The sequence below is a fragment of the Stegostoma tigrinum genome, chromosome 8 (genome assembly GCF_030684315.1).
Source record: "Stegostoma tigrinum isolate sSteTig4 chromosome 8, sSteTig4.hap1, whole genome shotgun sequence".
NCBI classification, from domain to species: domain Eukaryota; kingdom Metazoa; phylum Chordata; class Chondrichthyes; order Orectolobiformes; family Stegostomatidae; genus Stegostoma; species Stegostoma tigrinum.
This window is the reverse complement of record NC_081361.1, coordinates 68943985-68967205: the sequence shown is the minus strand read 5'-3', so window position 1 is coordinate 68967205 and position 23221 is coordinate 68943985. Positions and strand designations below refer to the sequence as shown.

Sequence of the window (23221 nt, the reverse complement as noted above, 5' to 3'; positions counted from 1 at the left end):
CTGCTGGTTTCTCACAGTTGCGCCAGCAATCAGTAGAAATTTGCATCTCTTGACACTTGAGGTATTTAATCACGTTTTTAAGTACTATCATTTTGAGTATGAATGGATGTTATTCCCATTTAAAGGCATGTGTTGTGATTTATGGCCATATCAACAGACTATTATCCAAAGGCACTGACGAATGCTGAGGCACACTGGTTCAAACACCACCACGACAGTTGGGAGAATTGTATTAATGTATCTGGGATTAATCTATTTGCTACATGAATAATTCAAATGAATTTACTGGATTGTTATCAAAACCCATGTGGTGCACTATGTCCGTTTAGATTGGACAATAAGTTGTCAAAAGGACATCAGGAGTCTGCAAAGAGGCTATAAATAGGTTCAGTGGGTGCCCAAAAATTGGTAGGTGGAGTCTAATGCAAGGTGTGTGAACTTTAGCATGAAGAAAGTTAAGGCAGTATATTTAGTGGAAAGAAACTACAGAACTCTGAAAGAATTAGGTGTATTGGTGCATGAATCACCGTGTTCGTGTACAAGTACCCAAGTTAAATGGAATGTTGTTTATTGTATGGTGAATGAAATAATAAAAAGGATATGTTGCTACAGTTGAGTAGAATGTTGTTGAGGCCATCTGTAGATTATGGTGTATAGTTTTGGTTGTCTTATTTAAGGAAGAACATAAATGTTTTACAGTTCAGAGAAGGTTCACTTGACTCCTAGCCAAGATAGGAAGGTTAACTTAGGATGAAACATTGATCAGTTGACCTGTAGAAGTTTAGAAAGGTGAGGGGTAAGCCCATTGAAGCATTTAAGATCATGAGAACTTGACAGGATGGATAATGAAAGGATGTTTCTTGTGTTCAAGCGATTAGCGGGGGTCAAATTTTAAAAACTAGGTGTCTCACGTTTTAAGATGGGGATGAGGAGGAATTATTTTCTGTAAGGCTGAGAGTCTTGAACTCTTTCCCCAGAGAGTGGTGGAGGTGGGGTTGTTGAATACTTTAAAGGAAAAGGTAGTAGGGAGTTGAATATTATTGACGGTAAGGAGGAATGTGAATTTGAGGCTGCAATCAGATAAGCTCTGATGCTATTAAATGTCAGAGCAGGCTAGCGAGGCCCAGTGGCCTACTTTTATTTTTGTTCATGCTCATCAACATAACACACAGTATAAGTATAGCTATGGAAAAAATATTGAACAATGTTTGAATATTTAATTACATTTGAATGATTGGGAATTCTGCCAATTCTTAATTGCTCATGTGAATCATTTTTTCGAACTGCTGAAGTCCAGATTGTGAAGGCATGCCCATGATGCTGTTAGTCTCCCAGGATTTTGAACTAGTGATTTGGGCACAAAAATGGCATGTTGGAACTGCTTGGCCTGCTGTGTTCATCCAGCTCCAAACTTTGTTAGCTCAGATTCTCCAGCATCTGCAGTTCTCACTGTCTCTCTTACCCAAAAGTGGTGGTTTTCCCATATACCTGATGTCTGTGTTCTTCTGTGTAGCAGAGATTGCAGGTTTTGGAGGTTCCATTGTAGGATCCTTGGCAAGCTGCTGCATTGTATCATGTAGGTTGTAAACACATGGCCTTGTTATATTACTGGTGGAGGGAGTGAATGTGTAATATCGTGGATGAAATGCCATTGTCTGGGCTGATCTGTAATGGATGGTGCTGACTTGCTTGAGAGTTTTTGCAGCTGCTCTAAAACAAACAAGTGTTGAATATTCCATCATATATTGGACAGGTGACTTTGCAGTAATTAGGCTCAGGCCTGCTCATGTAGCCAGAGTATTTAAGTGCAATTTGTCACATTACAAACAGCAATTGTTTCATGCACTTAAGAAAAATGGACATCTTTACACTTGCATCAAATTAAGTTAACAGTTTTTGTTTTAATTTATTCATTTGTGTCATCTGGGGATCGCTGGCTGGCCAGCATTTGTTTTCTGTCCCGAGATGCCCTTGAGAAGGTAGTAGTGAGCTGCCTCCTTGAGCTGCTGCAGTCCATCTCCTGTGGGTTGACCCACAATGCTGTTAGGGAGGAAATTCCAGGATTTTGATCCAGTGACAGTGAAGGAATGATGGTATATTTCTAGGTTAGGATGGCGAATGACTTGGTGGGGAGCTTGAAAATTGTGGTGTTCTCCTTTTATCTGCTGCCCTTGTCTTCCTAGATGGAAGTGGTCATTGGTTTGGAAGGTGCCATCTGAGGATCTTTGGTGAATTTCTGCAGTGTATCTTGTAGACAGTACACACTGCTACCAGGCCTCATGGGAGAGTATCGAAGTCTATAGACTAGGGAGCTGTGTTTGCCAACCCAAGGGTTTGGGAGAAATGATGTTGGGGGAGTTTTAGGCAGCAGAGCCAGGGTTCGGCAGGCTCAGGGACACAGACAGACAGAGCAACTGAGCATAAGCCCTGACTGGTTTCATTCCTGCTAAATTCAGTTTTTGTCCTGGCTTCATAAATACAATGTTTTGTTTTTATCTTAATCGAAATTTCTGTTGCCTTCTGTAAACTGGTGAATCCAACAAATAGGAGTCAACTCCAAAGGAGCTCTAGAGCCTGATCCTGGAACAGATATTACTGACAAAGACTTTATCATTGACACCCAGGCTCAACTGATAAACCAATGTCATCTCTTATGGCAAACGTTGTTTAAATTTTTCAATAGCTAGTTCTGTTCTGTCTCAAAGAATGTATGTCATTTTTTGAAGATTGAAGATTTGCAGTGAGGTGTGGGGTCAAGGAGCAAAGGAATAGAAGAGACAATTAACAGATGCTGGATATATGGTAAAGAAAGGTTCACAAATGATGTAAGTTGAGTTATCCAACTTTTGAGTTACCAAATGCTCACTAGGATTGCCACCCCTCCAGAATTACCCTGAAGCAATTAAAGATAAATCTCCAGAATATTGCTATGAACAAAGCCAGTAGAAAAATTGTCGATGCATTGTAGAGAATTGTTTTTATTTTTCATTTGCTTTGTTTATTGGTTTTAAAAGTTTTGGAGATACAGTTGGTCAAATACTGCTTGACTGACAGTCAAGAATCATTTAATTGTTTTAATAAAAAATACTGTACGTTTAACAGTTGAGTTTGAGGAGGAATGGTGCACTGTGACGATGGACGTCTGTGTTGTATGGCTATTAGAAATGTCACATTGTTGATTCAGTAAGTGGAGATAAAGGAGGACTGCTGGAATGTGTGTGTTTCTGGCAAGGCCACTCTTTTGTACCATCGCTAATTGGTGATGAAGTAAAATGGAATATAGTTTGCACAGCATTGGAAAATAGTTTGCAAAATGTTGCTGTTGCCATATGCTTTGCTATTACATAGCTCAGCACGGTTAAGTTATTTTGCTTGTGTGGATTTCAACCTGCATTACGGCACGAAATGAAAGCTTAAAAAGTATAAATCACTTTGGTGATTTGATACAAATGTTTTGGTCTACAATCTTGATGTCATTAGAGGATATACTAAGCAAAGACGAACATTCCTACCCACTTGACTATAACATAGGAAAGTGTGCAGTTATTCACTTGGCTATAAAAATAAATAAACTGAATATGTTTGATAAGGTGGGGAACTTCTCCATGTTGATACTCAAAGAGGCTTGGGTGTTCTCAAACAAGGAAATGTTGAAAGTTAATGCGCAGTTAGTGCAGCAATTAGAAAGACAGATGGCATGTTGGCTTTAATTGAGAAGGGTTTGGAATATAGGAGTAAAAACAAATCATGTTACAGCTGAACAAGATTTTGGTGTGTGTGTTTGTGGTGGTGTGTCTTGTTTTGGTTTCCAGTGAAGGTGGTACAGCAAAAGTATGCAAAGTTGCTTGCTGGGTTAAGCAGATTGGATCTAGATCCTCTGGAGGTTAGAGGAATGAAAAGTAATCTCTTCAAATATGCTAAGATTCTGAAGAAATTTGACAGTTAAAAATTGTTGATGCTGATTAAGATTCTGAAATACAGGAGCTGCAACCTTAAGGTAAGGGAAGAATCATTTGAAGATTGAAATGAGGAGAAGTTACTCCATCCAAAGTCTTTGGAATTCTCCATCCACAGGATTGTAGATGTTCCATTGCTGAGTGCATTTTAGTCAGAGATCGATAGATTTTTGGTGTTTCAGGCAATGAGGGCTATGAGAGTGGACAGGAGGGTGGTGTTGAAGTTGAAGATCAGTCATTGAATGGCAGAATAAGCTTGACAAGCTGTTTGAGCCTACTCTTCCTCTTTCTTCTCTTCTTCTAACATCTAATTATGCCATCCCATTTGAATTGTACTAAAAGCATAAGTGGTAGAGTCATACAATCCTTGTCACTGAAGACGCAGATGGTTTTGTCTTTGGCCTCCATTTATGAGACTTATTTTTTGTCTTTGGCCACTCTCTTCCCTGGGTATCAACCTTTTGTGATTAAGATAGGCCTACTGGATAGTTTGTGGGGATGCTGGTTGTCTTTGTTCACCTAGGTCATAATTTACTGGGGGGAGAAAAGTGATTAAGGAAGTGGTCCCATTACAAATCATTCTTATGCAAATATTATCATATACTGAAGATCAACATCTTTAATGCTGTGTGAAAGAAAGCATATTAAGTAAATTATGCAAAGCATGTTATTTATCTTTCTTTTTTAAATTTCAGCACAAATGTAGAAAAGTTGTCAGTGGTTGGATCACCCTTTTGGATGGCTCCAGAGGTACTTCATAGTGAACGTTATAATGAAAAGGTAAATGTTCTGTCTTGGATTGGGAGCAAACATCACTGTTTGCAAAGTAAAACTTAGTAGAGAATCGATTTCAAAGGTTTATTTCTATGTATTTCACTCGAATTTGGCTTTATTTGTTAGAAAGAACTACTGTGAAGCTACTATATAATAGAAAATGTTTGTTGTACTTAAAAATAAAGCATCAAAGCTAATCAGTGAAGTTGCATTTCAGATAGTCATTCTAGCTATGGTACTTTGCTTCCTCCAGAGCCCATCCAAATATGCCATATTGACCATCGAGTGTCATTTTCGCCATTTTATATATCTTGTCGGGCACTATTGGTTCTCAACAGCAGTTGGAATAGGCAACCTTCAGTTCTCACGTAGTCAGAGATATGTTGTTTGCCAAATTCCAGGCACAATGAAGCACATTGAGGGTACCATTCACTAATTAACAGTGCTTTGTTTTGTTGGACTTGATAAAATGCATACCTGAGTAATATGGTGATATTTCCACATCAGTGTGGTGAACTTGCAGATTGTGGTTTTCCCATGTATGTGTTACCCTTGTCCTTCTGGATGGAAGTGCTGTTGAGTTTGGAAAGTACTGAACTGAGGATCATTAGTGAATTTTTGCATTGCACTTTGTAGATAGTACACATTGCTGGTACTGCTGCGTGTTGGTGTTGGAGGGAGTGAATGTTTGTAGGTGTGGTGCCAGTTAAGCATGCTGCTTTTTCCTAGTTGGAGTCTAGCTTCTTGAGTTTCTTTGGAGCTGCACTCATCCAGGTATGTGGGGATTATTCCATTATACTCCTGATTTGTGGCTTGTTGATGGCAGACTGCCTTTTGGCAGTCAGGAGTTGAATTACTTTTGTATTCCTTGTCTCTGACCTACTCTTGCTGCTACTTATTTGGTGAGTCTAATTCGTTTTTTTGGTCAGTGGTAACGCCAGGATGTTGATTAGTGTGAGATTCAGTGATGGTAACACCATTGAATGTCAAGGGGTGCTTTTTGGATTGTCTTTTTTATTATTGGAGATTATGGCATTTGTGTGGCATGAATGAATCCAAGCCTGAATATTGGTAGGTCTTGTTATGTTTGAACATGGACCACTTCAGTATCTGAGGAGTTATGAATGGTGCTGAACACTGTACAATTATCAGTGTATATTCCCACTTCTGACCTTTTGATGGAGGGAAGCAGCTGAAGATGGTTGGGTCTCAGACACTAACTACCTCTGCAGAGATGTCCTGGAACTGAGACAACCGACCTCCAGCAACCACAACCATTTTCTTAGGTGCCAGATATGACTCCAACCAGCAGAGTTTTTTTTTTCCCCCCACTGATTCCTGTTAATTCCAGTACTGCTAGATTTCCTAATGCCCCAATTAGGCCTTGACATCAACACCAATGACAGTCACTCTCACCTCACTTCTGGAATTCAGTTCTTTGAACCAAGGCTGTAATGAGGACAGGAGTTGAGTGGCCCTGATGGAACCCAAACTGTCAGTGAACAGGTTGTTACTGAGCAGGTGTTACTCTATGATGCCTCCTATCACTTTTTATTGATGATCAAGAATAGACTGATAGGGTGGTAATTGGCCAGGTTGGATTCATGCTATGTTTTCCACATTGTTGGGGGGATAGCAGTATTGAAAGCTGTACCGGAACAGCTTGGTTGGGAGGGCAGCAAGTTCTGGTACACAAGTCTTAAGTACTATTGCTAGTCATTGACAGCATTCCATATGCTTTGCAGTATTTGGTGCTTCCAACCATTTGTTGAACTCAAACATACTCCTTGATAATGGCACACTGAACAGTGCTAAATTTATAAGGGTGTGTAAGAGAAAAGTGTTTTTTTTACAGCTTGTACCTTGGTATTAGCGTCGTTAGGGAAGTGGTACAATCAGTCGCCAGACTATTAATCCAGAAGTTCACCTAATGTGCTGGGGACTCAAGGTCAAATCCCAAAATGGCAGATGGTGAAATTTGAATTAGATTTTAAATTAAAAAAAGTCTGCAGTTAAGAATATGCTGTTGACCATGACACCATTGTCAGTTGTTGGAACAACCCATCTGGCTCATTAATGTCCCTTGGAAGGGTCTCTGCCAACTTCACCTGGTCTGACTTACATGTGACTCCAGAGCAGATTGTAGTGGTTCAAGAAGGCAGCTCGCCACCACCTTTTTAAGGGCAGGTAGGGATAGGCATTAAATGTCAGTGACACCCATATCCCAAGAGAATTTTTTAAAAAATTGTCTTGTTATACAAAGTTTATTAATTAAATGATATTCCAGTTTAACTTGATGCATTGACAAGCAGTTCTCTTCAGCAGGGGGGATCTGTGTGACTTAATTGAGGATCTAAGTGCCTTGGCTGAATTCAAAATCCTGGTTTCATATGTGTGGTTAGAAGTGTTTTGAATTTGGCTTTTGTTCATACTAAGCTCTAGTCGATGTTTCAACCTGTCCTTTTCACATTGATGTGATAAGCATGTAACTGACTAGAATTCGTCAAGATAATTAGACCAGGGAGTTTCTGTGCACTGAAATACTTTATCTAAATATTTAGGCAACTGGAATGTTATTAGCAACAAAGGGATGTATTATTTGGGCATGACTTCTTATCTCGACCACATATATGCCAGTTTGTATAGATGTTGGAGATTCTGTTTTGACATTTGAAACTCACGAAGGTCATTATTACTATGAATGACTCTTGTCTGCCTAACAGGGACTATGCTGCAAATACTGTTCAGAGATGTTTTTGGTATAACCATAGAGAAAATGGAAAATGTTAGTAGGGTAGATACAGTTAGCAATTAGGATGGCATGTTGGTTTTTGTTGCAGTGGGATTTGGGAATGTCATGGAAGTATTGCTTCCATTGTATTGAAATTAGATAGGATCACAGCTAGAAGACTGTGCAGTTTAGACTTCATATCAAAAAGACGTACTCACCTTGGTTCACTAGATTAGTCCCTGAGATGGGATTGTTCTCCAATGAAGAGAGGCTGATTAAATTCAGTGCATTCACTGGAGTTTAGAAGAAAGGTGATTGAATCCAAACATTGGAGATTCTGAAGGGATAAAGGACTGAAAGGTTGTTTTCCCTGGCCAAGGTCTTTAGAACATGGTCACATAGCCTTATGTGGGAGAAGGAATATCGAATTAGAACTGAGATGAGATGTTTTGGTTGTCAAAGTTGTGAATCCTGGGGATTTCATCATCTCAGATAGTATAGAAGGCTGAGATGGATTTTTGATCTGTAAATCAATGAATATAGGGAATATATAACAAAAAGGCGTGGCAGCAGATTTAGCCCTGATTGTAGTTTACAATAAAACAGGCTTAAGCCAGGGCTCCTGCTCCAGTTACTTTTAAATTCTTGTATTGTTAAGGTACTTTGGTTGTGAAATACTTGGACATAAGTTATTCTCTTATAATTAATTAAATTCTTAAAATTTTTACGTATATCTACAGCAGTTTAATGGCTAAGTGATCTTAAAGCTTTGTTTCTAATGCTGTTTCTAATTTATGGCAGGCGGACGTGTTTTCGTATGGCATTATTCTATGTGAAATTATTGCCAGAGTACAAGCTGATCCTGACTGTCTCCCTCGGACAGTGGTAAGGAGTGAATTTTTGGCCCTGTCCTGTTCTGTTAAGATAAGAGAACATTACTTTTCAGAAATTTCTGTGGTTTAACAATGAGCCAAATGTTGTATTAGTAGCTTTTAAAACATAAGTGTATTTTTAGAAGACTTGCTTCTCGATGGTGATCCTCCTTCTTGCATCTGCCTAACAATGTAAAGTGATGGGAGAACTCCCAAATGGAAGTACGAATGGAAGCACTGATCCTTAAATATTCAAGTTGCTTATCTCTCGGCAGACCAGTGTAATGCAAATGAACGTACTGGTTAGTTGTGTACTCGACGCAGAATTTGTGACCTCAAACCTCACTTCTGTGGAACTCTGTAGTCAGTGGTGGCCATTCTTTCTTCCTACTGTCTGCTGCCTTCCAGTCAGCCAATCCTTTATCCATGCCAGTACCTTTTCCCTAACACAATGAACTCTTATTTAGCAGCAGCCCTCGTCAAAGGCCATCTGGAAATCCAAATAGTTACATCTACTGACTCTCTTTTGTCTAACTTGCTTGTTACCTTCTCAAAGAATTTTAACAGATTTATCAGGCATGACCTTTCTTTGAAGCTGTGCTGGCTCAATCCTATTTTATCATGCACTTCCAAGTAGTCCACAGTCTCATCTTTAATAGTGGACTCTTAAAATCTTACCAGTGACCCAGGTCACACTAACCAGTCTATGATTTCTCATTGCTGTCTACCTCTGATCTTTAAACAGGGATGTTACATCAACCATTTTCAAGTCGTCAGGGACCCTCCCTGACTCCAGTGATTCCTGAAAAATCGCCACAAATGCCTCCACAATCTCCTCAGCTAGCTCCTTCAGAACCCTAGTAGTCCATTGGGTCTGGTTGATTTATCAGCCTTCAGACCTTTCGGTTTCTTCAGCCTCTTCTGCTTTGTAACGGCTACTACACTCACCTCTGCCTCCAACTTTCTTGAAGTTCGGTATGCTGCTGGTGTCTTACACTGTGAAAACTGTTGCAATGTACCTTTTCAGTTCCTCTGCTATTTCTTTGTTCCTCATTACAACTTTTCCAACCTCCTTTTTCAGCAGTCTAATGTTCACTCTTTTCTCTCTGATACCTTTTTAGATATCATGAAAGAAGATTGCAAAAGTGTTTTTTTTTCTAACACTAACTAGCTACCCTCACTTCATCTTTTCCCACCTCCCCTAATTTTCTTTTTTCAGTTGTCTTCTGCTTTGTAACAGCTTTCGAATCCTCTGGCTTCTCACAAATCTTCACCACAGTTGACTTTTTCTTTTGCTTTTATGCTGTTCCCGAGTTGCCTTGCCCTCTCCTTTAAATGTTTCTTCTTCCTTTGGGATGAATTTCTGCTGTGCCTCCGAATTACCTCCAGAACCTCCTACCATTCATGCTCCTCTGTCTTCCCTGGTCAGCTCCCCTTTGAATCAATTTTGATCAACTCCTCCTCCATGCTTGTATTGTTACCGTTTACTTAATTGTAATATTGTTACATCTGATTCCAGTTTTACCCCTCAAACTGCAGGATAATTTCTGTCATCACACAGTCCTTTGTGTGATCAAAGTGGTGCTGGAGTAGGGTTCCTGAGCTGGAGCTTGTCTGTTCCGACAGCCTTTTTGTTTTCATTCCTCCTTGTCTTTCTTCTCTCTCTGCCTTTACTTGCCTCATCCTGAGCTTGGATGTCATTGGTGGCGGTAAGAGCCCAGCGTGGAGCTTGAGCGGGCCTGGGCAGATCTCGAGTGATTCTTTTGCTCACCCAGGATAAGTAGCTAAGGAATTGGTGGCTGCTACATCAAACGCAATGTTGGTAAAGTAGGCCCAGTGGCAATAGGCCCTGAGGCTAGGCGACTTCGTTATTGGTAGCATCTTGTGATGCCAGAAGGTCAGGTTAACTTTAGTTCCTGAAAATAAATTACAGTCACATCTATTGTTTTTTTTAAAAAAGTTAAAAATTCAAGCAAATCTATTCATTACTTATGAGTTGTAATGCGGGTTCCTGTAGTTTGTTCTGCAATGACAAAATTTAAAACTTCCTGCTGTTTTCTTAAGTACAGCCAATCTCTTTACAACACTAATACAAGTGAACAGACGTGGCTTGTTAGTATTCAATACCTTTTATTCATTAATTAGAATACAAAATAGATTTAACTATATCTTAATTGGTAGTTTTTCATATTTAGTTCTTGCGAGATAGTAAGTGTACATATTTCCTGAAGTATATGCATCTTTAAGTGACTGAATTAATTTTTGTTTTCTGAACACTTCCATCAAAATTTAGAACTTTGGATTAGACTATGATGCATTTCAGAACATGGTTGGGGACTGTCCACCTAGCTTTCTTCAGCTTGCCTTCAACTGTTGCAATGTGAGTAAAATGTAGTAAAAGTGAACCATTTCTTGATAATCTTCTGGATGATTGCATGAACTGTTTCTTGTAATAGAAGCCAGCATGCAGTTGCTAAATTTTTTTTTCCGGTATCTGGAAAGATAGCATTGGAGAAGGTTTGCATTGGTTTTCTTTTAAATTGAAGCCAAAGTCACTGACTGTAGTGGACTATTACTATTCTGATGTTGCAACTGGCAGGAGATATCCTGTGTCCTTTACTATTAAGGATGACTGTCAGACCTGTTGAAATCTGTTTTTACAGAAATCTTGTCCTGTAGAGGAAACTGCCCTGATAGCTTTCTGCCTGAATGCTTTTGTAATTTTTCAGTGTCGGGTCAAAATGTTAAACTCATTGCTCATGTATTATTTATACAGCAAGTTAGTTAGCATCTGTAGAGTGAAAAATAGGGTTGGTAATTTTTGTGTACGTTCCGTTCATGTGGAAATATATTTTACAAGTCAATGTTATTCCATTTCTCTGCTTTATTCTTCATTTAACTCTGGCAAGGATACAGTTTTTGCAATTAGCGAGTTTTGAGAAGATTTGTAGCTCAGGTTGAGGTTCTGGATCTAAGTTTGCTTGCTGAGCTGGAAGGTTCATTTTCACACGTTTCGTCACCTTTCTAGGTAACATCAGTGAGCCTCTGGTGAAGCGCTGGTGTTATGCCCCGTTTTCTATTTGTGTTTAGGTTTCCTTGGGTTGGTGATGTCATTTCCGGTGTTGATGTCATTTCCTGTTCTTTTTCTCAGGGTGGTAGATGGGCTCCAAATCAATGTGTTTGTTGATGGAGTTCCGGTTGGAATGCCATGCTTCTAGGAATTCTCGTGCGTGTCTCTGTTTGGCTTGTCCTAGGATGGATGTGTTGTCCCAATCAAAGTGGTGTCCTTCCTTATCTGTACGTAAGGATACTAGTGATAGTGGGTCATGTCATTTTGTGAGAGATAATGGGAACTGCAGATGCTGGAGAATGCAAGACAACAAAATGTGAGGCTGGATGAACACAGCAGGCCAAGCAGCATCTCAGGAGCACAAAAGCTGACGTTTCGGGCCTAGACCCTTCATCAGAGAGCTGAAGGGTCTAGGCCCGAAACGTCAGCTTTTGTGCTCCTGAGATGCTGCTTGGCCTGCTGTGTTCATCCAGCCTCACATTTTGCATGTCATTTTGTGGCTAGTTGATGTTCATGTATCCTGGTGGCTAGCTTTCTGCCAGTTTGTCCAATGTAGTGTTTGTCACAGTTCTTGCACACTACACCTAAACAGATAAATAGAAAGCGGGACATAACACCAGCGCTTCACCGGAGGCTCACTGATGATGTTACCTAGAATGGTGACGAAGCATCTGAAAACTAACCTTCCAGCTCAGCGAGCCAACTCACATCCAGTTTTTCCAATTGTTGCTGTACACAGTGTTGCAAGCCATTTTCTATGATGCAAACAGAATGAGTGGTTTCAGTCAACAGCTGGATATTTTGTTGATGTGTTAATGTCACAAAAATTTGTTTTATTGTTCAAGACGATGCTGCCGCTGGCTGCGGAAACCCCTCCCTGCCTCGCCTCATGCCACCTCAACTTTTAAAAATCGCCTCCTTGTGTTTGAGTCCCTTCTTATGGCCTGCACTTTCCTGCAGCTGGCCCAGTGTCTTGTCGCATTAAACATTCTTTATCACCTCATTGATGGTCATTCCTTTTAGGTATCTAGGCCCAAGATCTGGAATTCATTTCCTGAACTTTTCCATCAGTCCTCTCCTTTCGAGGCACTTGTTTTTAAGTGATGTGTTTGGACCCATGCCTTATACAACTCTCGGTCTGAAAGTGAATTTTTGACAGATTATATTGCTGCAATAGCTTCTGATTTGCTGTATTCAGTGCACCGTACATATGCAACATGTTGCTGAATGTGTGCCACTTTGGAAGCTCTTTGCAGTGGTGTATTCCTTAAAGACAGACGAGATGTTCTAGATAAATGTTTATGCTCCACGTGGGCTTCCTTTTCACTTTGCCTGTTCCCATCCCCCTCTCCTAATTCTGTTCTGTTTGGCGTGTATGTGTCAGCCTCCCCTTAAATGCACAAGAATGCAGAAAGGTTGAGTTATGCTAAATTTATTTTTGACCTATTTATTTACCCCGTCACAAAATTGGGGGGAAAAAAAATAGTCATTTTGGCATTGGTGACCCACAGCAGTTCCTTTTTAAGGCCAGTCTATTAGTCCATAGAAAGAATGGGAAAAGCCAAGCAAACCATGTGCAGTGTGTGCTCTGCTCAGTTTTTGAGCTTGGAGACAGCTCTGTATTAATGTGTTAGATTGTTCCTTCTCCAGAGTGATATTTGATATATTTCAAGTATCCTTGGAATACTGGAACACATTTACATCCCAGGCAACAAGTGAGACCATGTGAATTATCCTCTAACCAGTTTAACCTGAGATTTGTGATGTAATTTAAATCCATTAGTCACCCTCCTAAACAAATCGTCCCAAATGGAGTGTGATGATCCAGTGGTATTATTGCTAGACTATTAATCGAGAGACCTAGGTAATATTCTAGGGAACTGGTTCAAATCCTGTCATGGCAGATATGATGAATTTTTCAAATTGAATTTTGTATTCAATGCAATTAATTATGAAATTGAGTCTAATGATGACCATGAGCACACTGTCGATTGTTGGGGGAAAACCCCATCTGATTCACTCATGGGGAAGGAAATTTGCAATCTTTACCCGGTCAGCCTATGTGGGACTCCAGACCCACAGCAATGTGGTTGACACTTAACAATTGGGGATGGACAGTAAATGCTGACTGGCCAGCAATGCCTGCATCTCATGACTTAAATAAAAAGTGTTTAGAAAGTATTAGCCATTTAGAAAATTCTTGAATATTGGTGCACTGTGTCCATAACTCAAAACAGTTATCTGCAAATAATTAAAGTTCAGTAAAAGTATTTGAAGTTCAGATTTCTAGAATGCTGGATTTATTTCATTAGCATATGATCCTGCTAGTTTTAAACCATCAGCAACAGCAATTCTGAATTCTTTGATTCACAATCTTCCTTTCTCCACGTTCTCTACTAAAATACCTTTGTAAAGGCAAGATTGTATAAATTATGGCGGAAGTTCGAGATAAAATTTTGGACCGTTATCTTTAACAGTGTTCCATTTTAATCACTAGTTCCTCGACTTTCTCTCATGTTTACTTTCTTTGTGTATATTTGTTCATTTCCCCATTGCTAAAACCAGCTGTGCTGTCTCCCTTATTTGGCTTGTTTGGGTCAGAAAGATGTCTTATGCACATAATAAATACTCCCCTTTCCCTTTTTACTCCACCCTGTTGATTCTTGTTTAGGTGTGCTTACTGCTGTGACTGGGTGAGAGGCGATGGTCCATTTTTCTTCTTTCCCCACTTGTTTGGTTATAGTAGAAGTTTTGAATTTTTAAAATGACACAATTGCCAATTTACTTTTTGCTGGAGTTGCATCCCTGAGCCAGATTCGTGTTCTTGAGTTAACATGTAAAGGATTAGTTACATTGCTCATGTACAGATACATCCTAGTTCCTACTAATATGCACGAACACGCACAAGTTCCTCAACCAAGCAATAAAATGAATTCAGTTTTAGAGTATTGGATGTGTAACTTGAAGATGCAGTTGAAAGGGTACAGTTAATGAAGTTGTACTGTGAGTGAATGTTTTGGTATAACTGAGGCAATTGATTTTCAGTCATGTCTGGTATTTCCCCTTTTTTTCTTAGAATCACTGTCGAAAATTCAGCGACTTTTAATAAGAAGTCTGTGTGTTATGGATATAAATGCAATTTTTTTTAAAGTGAGATAAGATTCAAACTTTTGAATGTTGAAGGCGATCAGCTGACTCTGGTAGCTCATGTTTTCTGCCCAAATCCCAATTCAAGCACCCGTACTCGAAGTTTGCCACTTGTCGTCTTCCCATTTGATTGAATTTCCCTAAGAATATGGAGGGCCAAATTACATCTCTGAAAGCTTTTCCTTGCCATTGCTTCATTGCTCAGCTGATTAAATTTAGTTGCTCTGGTCATTGTCTTCTGAATAGATCATACTTCATTTATCAGAAAGGAAGGAAGCTATCACCACTTCTAGGCAATCCATATACTTTGTTGGGGACATTTTGTCTCTGTCCCAAGAAAATGGCATGTGGCTTTACAGTTAGTTTCATCCATCTTACGTTTCAGTCACATGTCCCTTCTTTCAGTTTAAAAACTCCCTTTCAGGATGTCCAAAATATGAAAACGTTAATAAAATGAGAAATTAATACTTTATTGTAGAACATCTTCATGATATTGCTCCTTTCATATTTTCCACTGTCACTTGCATTTTCTTTCCACTACCAAGTGATCTGTAGCTGACCCCTAATTCTTTCTTATTTTGTTTTACACCAATATTTAAAAAGAATTTTTGCTACTCCCATCCTTTCTTGCTAGACGTTGCTGTTCCTGATGGCCATAGCCAACCACCTCGTGTCCCCTATTTCAAATTAAGTGATAATGTGTCGCCATTGGCTGTCTGACAGAAGGCAGAGAGTTGGGATAAAAGGCTCTTTTTCGGAATGGCAACCGGTGACGAGTGGTGTCCCGCAGGGTTCAGTGTTGGGGCCACAGCTTATATATTAATGATCTGGATGAAGGGACTGGGGGCATTCTGGCGAAGTTTGCCGATGATACGAAGATAGGTGGACAGGCAGGTAGTACTGAGGAGGTGGGGAAGCTGCAGAAAGATTTAGACAGTTTAGGAGAGTGGTCCAGGAAATGGCTGATGAAATTCAATGTGAGTAAATGTGAGGTTTTGCACTTCGGAAAAAAGAATACAGGCATGGACTATTTTCTAAACGGTGAGAAAATTTGAAAATGAGAAGCGCAAAGGGATCTGGGAGTGTTGGTCCAGGATTCTCTAAAGGTTAACTTGCAAGTAGAGTCCGTAATTAAGAAAGCGAATGTAATGTTGTCGTTTATCTCAAGAGGGTTGGAATATAAAAGCAGCGATATGCTTCTGAGGCTTTATAAGGCTCTAGTTAGGCCCCATTTAGAATACTGTGTCCAATTTTGGGCCCCACACCTCAGGAAGGACATACTAGCCCTGGAGCGTGTCCAGCGGAGATTCCTGGAATGGTAGGTTTAGCGTATGATGAACGGCTAAGGATCCTGGGATTGTACTCAATAGAGTTTAGAAGGTTGAGGGGAGATCTAATAGAAACTTACAAGATAATGTATGGTTTAGAAGGGGTGGACGCTTGGAAGTTGTTTCCGTTAGGCGGGGAGACTTGGACCCGTGGGCACAGCCTTAAAATTAGAGGGGTTAAATTTAAAACTGAAATGAGACGACATTTCATCAGCCAGAGAGTGGTGGGCTTGTGGAATTCATTGCCGCAGAGTGCAGTGGAGGCCGGGACGTTGGATGCCTTCAAGGCAGAGATCGACAAATTCTTGATCTCAAAAGGAATCAAGGGCTACGGGGAAGAGTGCAGGGAAGTGGTGTTGAAATGCCCATCAGCCATGATTTAAATGGCGGAGTGGACCTGATGGGCTGAATGGCCTTACTTCCACTCCTATGTCTTATGGTCTTATGGCCATGATTATTTGGATTTATGGTAACGCCTTTGACTCGGATTACCCTGAAGTGGTTTGTAGCAGTCTTATCCAACAAAATTTGATTAAAGTAGTAGGTATAGCATACCCATTGTGCAGGACTGCAGTCTCTCTATCTCCTACTGTTTATGTACATGCCAACCATTCTTTGCCCTGCAGAAATGTCACTGCACGCACAAATTATTAAAATGGTAATGGAGTGTCACTCTTAACATATTGTTAATCCTCATTTAATGTTGTTTTGCTTTAACATAAATCAGCTAATAACAGTGCCTGTTTTTACATGTTTCCCATCAAAGCCCTAACCATGATTTTTGGTGAAGTAAAAGTTAAATAGTGAAGTGTCACTGAATTCCTTCATTTGGGTTCCCCCTGGGATTGTAAAATGGTTGAGAGAACTTTCTTGAAGTTTCCAGGAGGAAATTCCATTGGGACTAATACTTGTGTGTTAAAAGCAGTTTTTAAACTTAAAAGTGGAACTATATTCTTTTATGAAATAAATAACATTGCCATTAAAGAAGTCAAATATTTAATTACAGGTAACAGTTTATAATTAAATTTTTTTTCAATATTTGAAAACAGGAAAAAATATAATGCAACCAGATGGAACAATTATTTGAAAAGTTGTAATAGTGAAGTTGTTCTCATTTTTGTGCATGCGTGTATGCATGTGTATAAAAAATTATATATATTTATGTAAGTTTCTGAATTGAAAATGTAAGCTATTATCTATGAAATGATTTGTTTGATTCAATGTTGAAAGTGTTTTTCACTTCAGATGGATCCAAAGCTTCGTCCGTCCTTTCCAGAAATAGTAAAAATGATAGAAGAGATAATGCCACAATTAGAAGAGGAAGACCAAGAGAAATGTGCTGACAGTGAAGAAGGTAGAGAAACCAAGCCAATTAATCTTCAGAAAAGTAAGCAGACTTTTGTTTATTGGCCAAATAAGTACTTTTTAGTAAGAAAAATCAGAGGCCAAATAATAAAATAATGGGAACTAATTACTGTATTTTGAATTACACAGAACAATTGTATTGTATCCTACTATTGAATGAATCCAGTGCAACCATAAAATGCAGTAGGTTAGAGTTTGCAGCAGTATTACCTGGACAAAAAGGGTGAAACTGGCTGATATTGTATTAAATACGATAGAATTGTGTGATCTCCAATCTTTGTTTAAAAATCATTTCTTTAGCTTCTGAAGAGATTCAGAAACTGAATCTTCCTCCAAATTAAATTAATGGGCAAGGTTTTGCTGAAAGTTCTGTTTTGTGGGCAATGTGGGTTTTCAACTTGAACTTTTTTAAACTAATTGTTTACATATTTTTAATGTTTTTGCATATCAAAACATTTTATCTGCTTTAAAAAACTGACGTGTGCATCGGCGAAACTTAAATATTATTCAACTTAGTTCCTAAGTAATTTTTGATGATCTGTAATTGTTACCTACAAGTGGAGGAGGATGAGATATTTTAATATAAAATCCATTTTTTTTGAGTTAAATCTATTCTCAACTGAAACTTTAATAGGTTACCTCCCTTAATTGCATTAAAGAATATTTTGAACTCAGAAGGAGAAGAATGCAAATTACATTATACTGACTGACAGTTTGTAGAAGATGCTAAATTTGTTTATTGTAGACGATTTTGGGTGGAAACTTAAAACAGTTCAAAAAGCAGCAATTTCAATCACATTTTAAATCCAGTTTCCTGATCACATTCAAAATGGAAGCTGCACCCTGATGATTGTTTGCTAACACTTCTGAATTTGCAGTGTTCCTATGCATGGATCCAGAAAGGTATGCAATTCCATGTTGATGATATCATTTTGTATTTAGATAGCAGTCAGTTAATTTTGTTTTTAATTGTTCCAGAATTCCCCAAATCATTGTGCTTTGCCATTGAAACTGGTTACTGTGAACTGTGTAGCGTATGGGCACTACTAATTTTGCAGAACAATACCTGCGAATTATAATTAAAATGATGCTCAGTTCCTTTGTCCATGTTAAAATCAAGTCTGCAATGAAGTCAGGAGCTGAGTGGTGAAATGCCAACTGAGTTTCAGTGAGTATGTTGTTGCAGAACAAGTGTCACTTGCTAGCACATGGTCAAGATTAGACTGAAGGCAATAATTGTTTTGGTTAGATTTTCCCTGCTGTTTGTGAACACTATGTAGCTGTGCAGTTTTTCACATTGACTGGTGATGGCATGCTTCTCAAGATTGGCGCCTCATTTTTATTTGGTATACTTGGTACTGGTCCTGCACTCATTGAACCAGCATTGATCCCCTGACATGATGACAGTGGTAGAGTGGGAATATACAAGCAATGAGTGTACACATGTCTTCAAATACACTTCTGCTGATGGCCAACAGTACGTGGTGGATTCCCAATTTAAAGTTGCTGGATATGCTTAAATTCATTACCACTTGGCACAGTGTCAGTACCTCACAACATGATGGAGGGTATCCTCCATCAAGAAATTATGTTGTGTCATTGAAATCTATTTAGCCGATCATGTCTGCACTGGTTCTGGGCATTGTGACGTAATACTCTTCTCCTATAATCCATTGTTTCTATTTAAATAATTGTCTGATGTCCTTTTGAGTTGTGCACTCAAAATCACTCGATTGAAACTGCCTTCTCTGCACTTTGAGGCATTGCATTCTAAACCCTAAGTATTCATTTTAAGAAGGATATTTTTTCTCTCCATGCATTTCTATTTTTTGTCAAAACACTTCAAACTATGCTGTTTTGTTCTTGTTCCTTTCATGAGGTGAGAATAGTTTCTCCCTATCTATCCAGATCCCTTGTGATTTTGAAAATCGTATCAAATCTCTCTTGGCTGTCTCTTTTCCACGAAAGGTCACCACACCTCCTTCAATCCATCTTCACAACTGAAGTGTCTGACCCTGGCAACATTCTTGCCAAACCCTGCCTCCCCCCCCATACGTTTCCTGATGGGTTTAGACCCTTATGAAGTGTGGTAACCAGAACTGTACACAGCACTGCAGCTGAGGTCTAACCCTAACAAGTTTAACATAATCCTTTGCTTCTGTATTCTCTGCCCCTGTAAATAAATCCCAAGATACCTTATGCTTGATGAACTGGTCTCTCCATCTTCTTGCCACTTCCAATTGTGCACAGGTATGCTCATGTTGTTCTGCTCAGACACATCCATAAGCATAATACCCTTTATTTAATATTGATTAATATTCTTTGTGCCAAAATGTATCACCTCTCACTTATCCACATTTGACTTTCATTTGCCACTGGCTCCGAAATCTTGCCAATGTCCTTTGGATTCTACGCTGTCACTCTCTCTCAATTCACAATGGAACAACGTTTTCTATCATTCACAAACTTTGAATCTGTTCTGTGTATACTAAGATCTATATGATAAATATAAATCAGGAAAGGTTCCCAAAGGAACTCCACTGCAAGCCTTCCTTAAGCTCAAAGCATCCACTAACTATTAATCTGTTTACAATCACTCGTCAATTATGTATCCATGTTGCTAGTGTCCCTTTCCGTGAGCTCTGATTTTTGCTTGCAGGTCTATTGTATAGCACTGTATCAACTGCTACCGTGAAGCCTGTCATCAACTCTGTTACCTCTTCAAAAACTCTACAAGTAAATTAAATGTAACTTATCCCTTAGGAAATCCATGCTGGCTATCTTTAGCACACTTCTGTTCATGTGACTAGTAAGTCTATCCTGACTTATTATTTCTAAAGGTTTCCCCATTACCACAGTTAAACTGATTGCTCTGTAATTGCTAGGGTGAACCTTGCTTCTTTTCCAAACACGGACATAATGTTTGCAGTGTTACCTTCTCTGGAGCCATCCCTGGATTTAAGGAAGACAGGAAAATTATGGATAGTGCTTCTGCAATTTCCCCACACTTCCTTCAGTATCTGGTCTTATGCCACATCAACTTTTCAAGTACTGACAGCTTATCCAATATCTTCAACAATGAATCTTTCCAGTGACTGACTGAATTTCCTTCTCTGTCACTGTGTAGTATCTGCTTCCATGGTAGAGAGGTACAGCATTAATTTAATCCTTCAACTGAGTGTGTTTCTCTGGGCCATTTTAAAGGGCTGTTAAGGGGTCAACTGTGTTGCTCTGAGTCTGGAGTGACAGGTAAGTAAGACCAGGTCAGGATACCAATTATTCTTTCCCAAAAGAAACCAGGTGGGTTTTTATGATTGAAAATGCTTTGCTGGCTTGTTGGATACTTGAATTCCAGAACTGTTAATTCAAAATAAACTTACCGTGGGATCGGGAGGCAATAGTGAGAATTCACAGGGCCAACTCCTCTCAACTTTATGCTGTGATGTGACTGTGTGACCTATCTTCCCACTTTATTGGACAGAGCACATCAGATGATGATGGAGGAATCTAGGACAATGGCTGTGGTGTGACTTTTGTGAACTTAGCTGTCTACTTTGTTTGTATTTAACTTTTTCTGTAGTAGTATGGTACAATTGAGTGGTTTGTCAGGTTATTTCAGGCTGTTTAAGAGTCAGTCACTTTGATATGGGTCTAGAGTTACGTGGACCCAGACCAGGAAAGGACAGCATATTTGTTCCATGAAGGGTGTTGAAGTGGATGACTTTTTGGCCACAACCAGATGATTCAGGATTGGTGTTAATAAGACATAGTTTTTTTTATGCCAGTTTTATTGACATGTTGATTTTAAATTTCCATAGCTGTGATGGCTGCTTTTGAACACGTGCCAACAACATTTATTAGTTTATTAACATGGCCCCTATACAACCAATCCCTTTTTAATGAGTTCATATATAAAGTATTGGCATAATTAAAATACATTTTAATATTGCGTCGAGCAAGAGAAGAGAAAGATGTATGTAAAGTACTAAATGTTAAGATCTCTCAATTTTCTAGCATTTAGTGGTAATAAGATAACATCTTCCAAGCACCAGTGTCTCCACGGTTTGAGTAAATTAAACAAATATGCCAGCAGCAAATAATACACTTTGTTATTTGAATTTGCATTTACTGTACCGTCAAGGGCATTCATCAGTATTGCAGAATCCAGCATTTTCTTTATTCACTTCAATCTATTGTGTTTTAACCACCTTGAAGATTCCTAAATCCAAGGTTTTTTTTGAAAAATGGAGTCACGATCATATTAACTTCACTTGCATATTTCTGACACGGAGATACAATGGGGTAAATTTAATTCTGGGTAATGGTAGAAAAAGCAGCATATAGATTAATTATCAAGTTTACTTCACTAAGAAAAGATGGAGCAGCGTGTAAAAGAAACAGTTCTTTTTTTCAGTTTGTTCATGGAATGTGGGTGCCACTGGCTAGGACCACATTTATTGGCCTATTAAGAGTTAACCACATCGCTTGGGCTGGATTCTCACGCAAGTCAGACCAAATAAGGGCAGCAGATTTTGTTTCCGAAAAGGATATAAGTGAACCAAGTGGAATTTTATGGCAATCAACAATATTTACATCAGAGATAGTAAGAACTGCCAACGCTGGAGTCAGAAGTAACACGGTGTGGAGCTGGAAGAGTCAGAGTAGGAAAGTTGACTTTTCAGGTCAGGACCTTTTGGGGGAGGGAGCTCTGAAATAAATAGAGAGAGGAGGGGTAGGGAAGGTAGGTGGGATGGTGATAGGTGAGTGCAGGTGGGGAGTGGTAGGGATTGGTCAGTGAGGTGGGAGGAGTGGATAGGTGGGAGAATAGATGGAAGGTTATCAGGACAAGGAGGCAGGGATGAGAGGTAGGGTTGGTCATGGGACAGGGTTGGGGTTGGGGAGATTTTGAAACTGCTAAATACATATCACCTCACTAACTTCTGTATCCAAAATATCATTGACAGCCACCTACAATCTGACCCCACCACCAAAGAGATATATTTCCCCCTCCACCCTTTTCTGCCTTTCGTAGGGACTGCTCCCTCCATGACTCCCTCATCCATTCCACACTCCCTACTAGCCCCATAATCCCTGGCACATTTCCTTGCAACTGCAGGAAGTACTACTCCTGCCCCTACACCATCCCCCCACCCCCTCACCTCGATCCAAGGCAGTAAGCGAACCTTTCACATCAGTCAGAGGTTCACCTGCACATCTGTCAATATGTTCTATTGCATCTGCTGTTCCTGATGTGGCCTCCTGTACATCGGTGAGACCAAGTGGAGACTCGGGGACCACTTTGTAGAGTACCTGTGCTCTGTTTGCAACAAATGACAACACCTTCCGGTCACGATCTGTTTCACCTCCCCCCTCCCACTCGCTGGGTGATATGTCCATCCTGGGCTGCCTCCAGTGTCACAATGTTGCAAACCAGAAACTGGAGGAGCGGCACCTCATATTCTGTCTCTTGAGCCTACAACTCAATAGTCTCAATGTAGACTTTACTAGTTGCAAAATATCCCCGCCTCTGGCCTCATCCCATGACCAAACCTCCCTCTGGCCCGAGCCTCCTTGACTTGACACAACCTGTCCATCTTCTTTGCCACCCAGCCGCTCCTCCCACCTCACTGACTAATCCCCACCACTGCCTACCTGCACTGACCTATCACCATTCTACCTACCTTCCCTAGCCCTACCCCGCCACTTTATTTCAGAGCTGCCTTCCCCCTCCCCCATTTCTGAAGAAAGGTTCTGACCCGAAACATCAGCTTTCCTGCTCCTCTGATGCTGCCTGGCCTGCTGTGTTCCTCCAGCTCTACACTGTTAACAATTGTTACATGTTGCAATTGGCCATCTCTTTATTCCAGATTACTGTAGTTCAAAGTCATGTTTACATTGTGAGTGGATGTTTAATAAAAGAAGTTATAATTTTTTGATCACCTGTAAAAATAACTTGTATGTAATAATAAAGTGTGCAT

At 39.7% G+C, this 23221-nt stretch overlaps 1 protein-coding gene across 1 annotated transcript in view; it reads left to right on the top strand.

Annotated features, from left to right (window-relative positions):
- tesk2 (testis associated actin remodelling kinase 2) overlaps positions 1-23221 on the top strand; it is an 84487-nt gene that overhangs the window by 50910 nt on the left and 10356 nt on the right. The window contains exons 7-10 of the mRNA XM_048539099.2: positions 4652-4736; positions 8263-8346; positions 10627-10713; positions 17124-17265. Of these exons, the coding sequence (XP_048395056.1) occupies positions 4652-4736; positions 8263-8346; positions 10627-10713; positions 17124-17265 (398 nt within the window). The remainder of the gene's footprint in view (positions 1-4651; positions 4737-8262; positions 8347-10626; positions 10714-17123; positions 17266-23221) is intronic.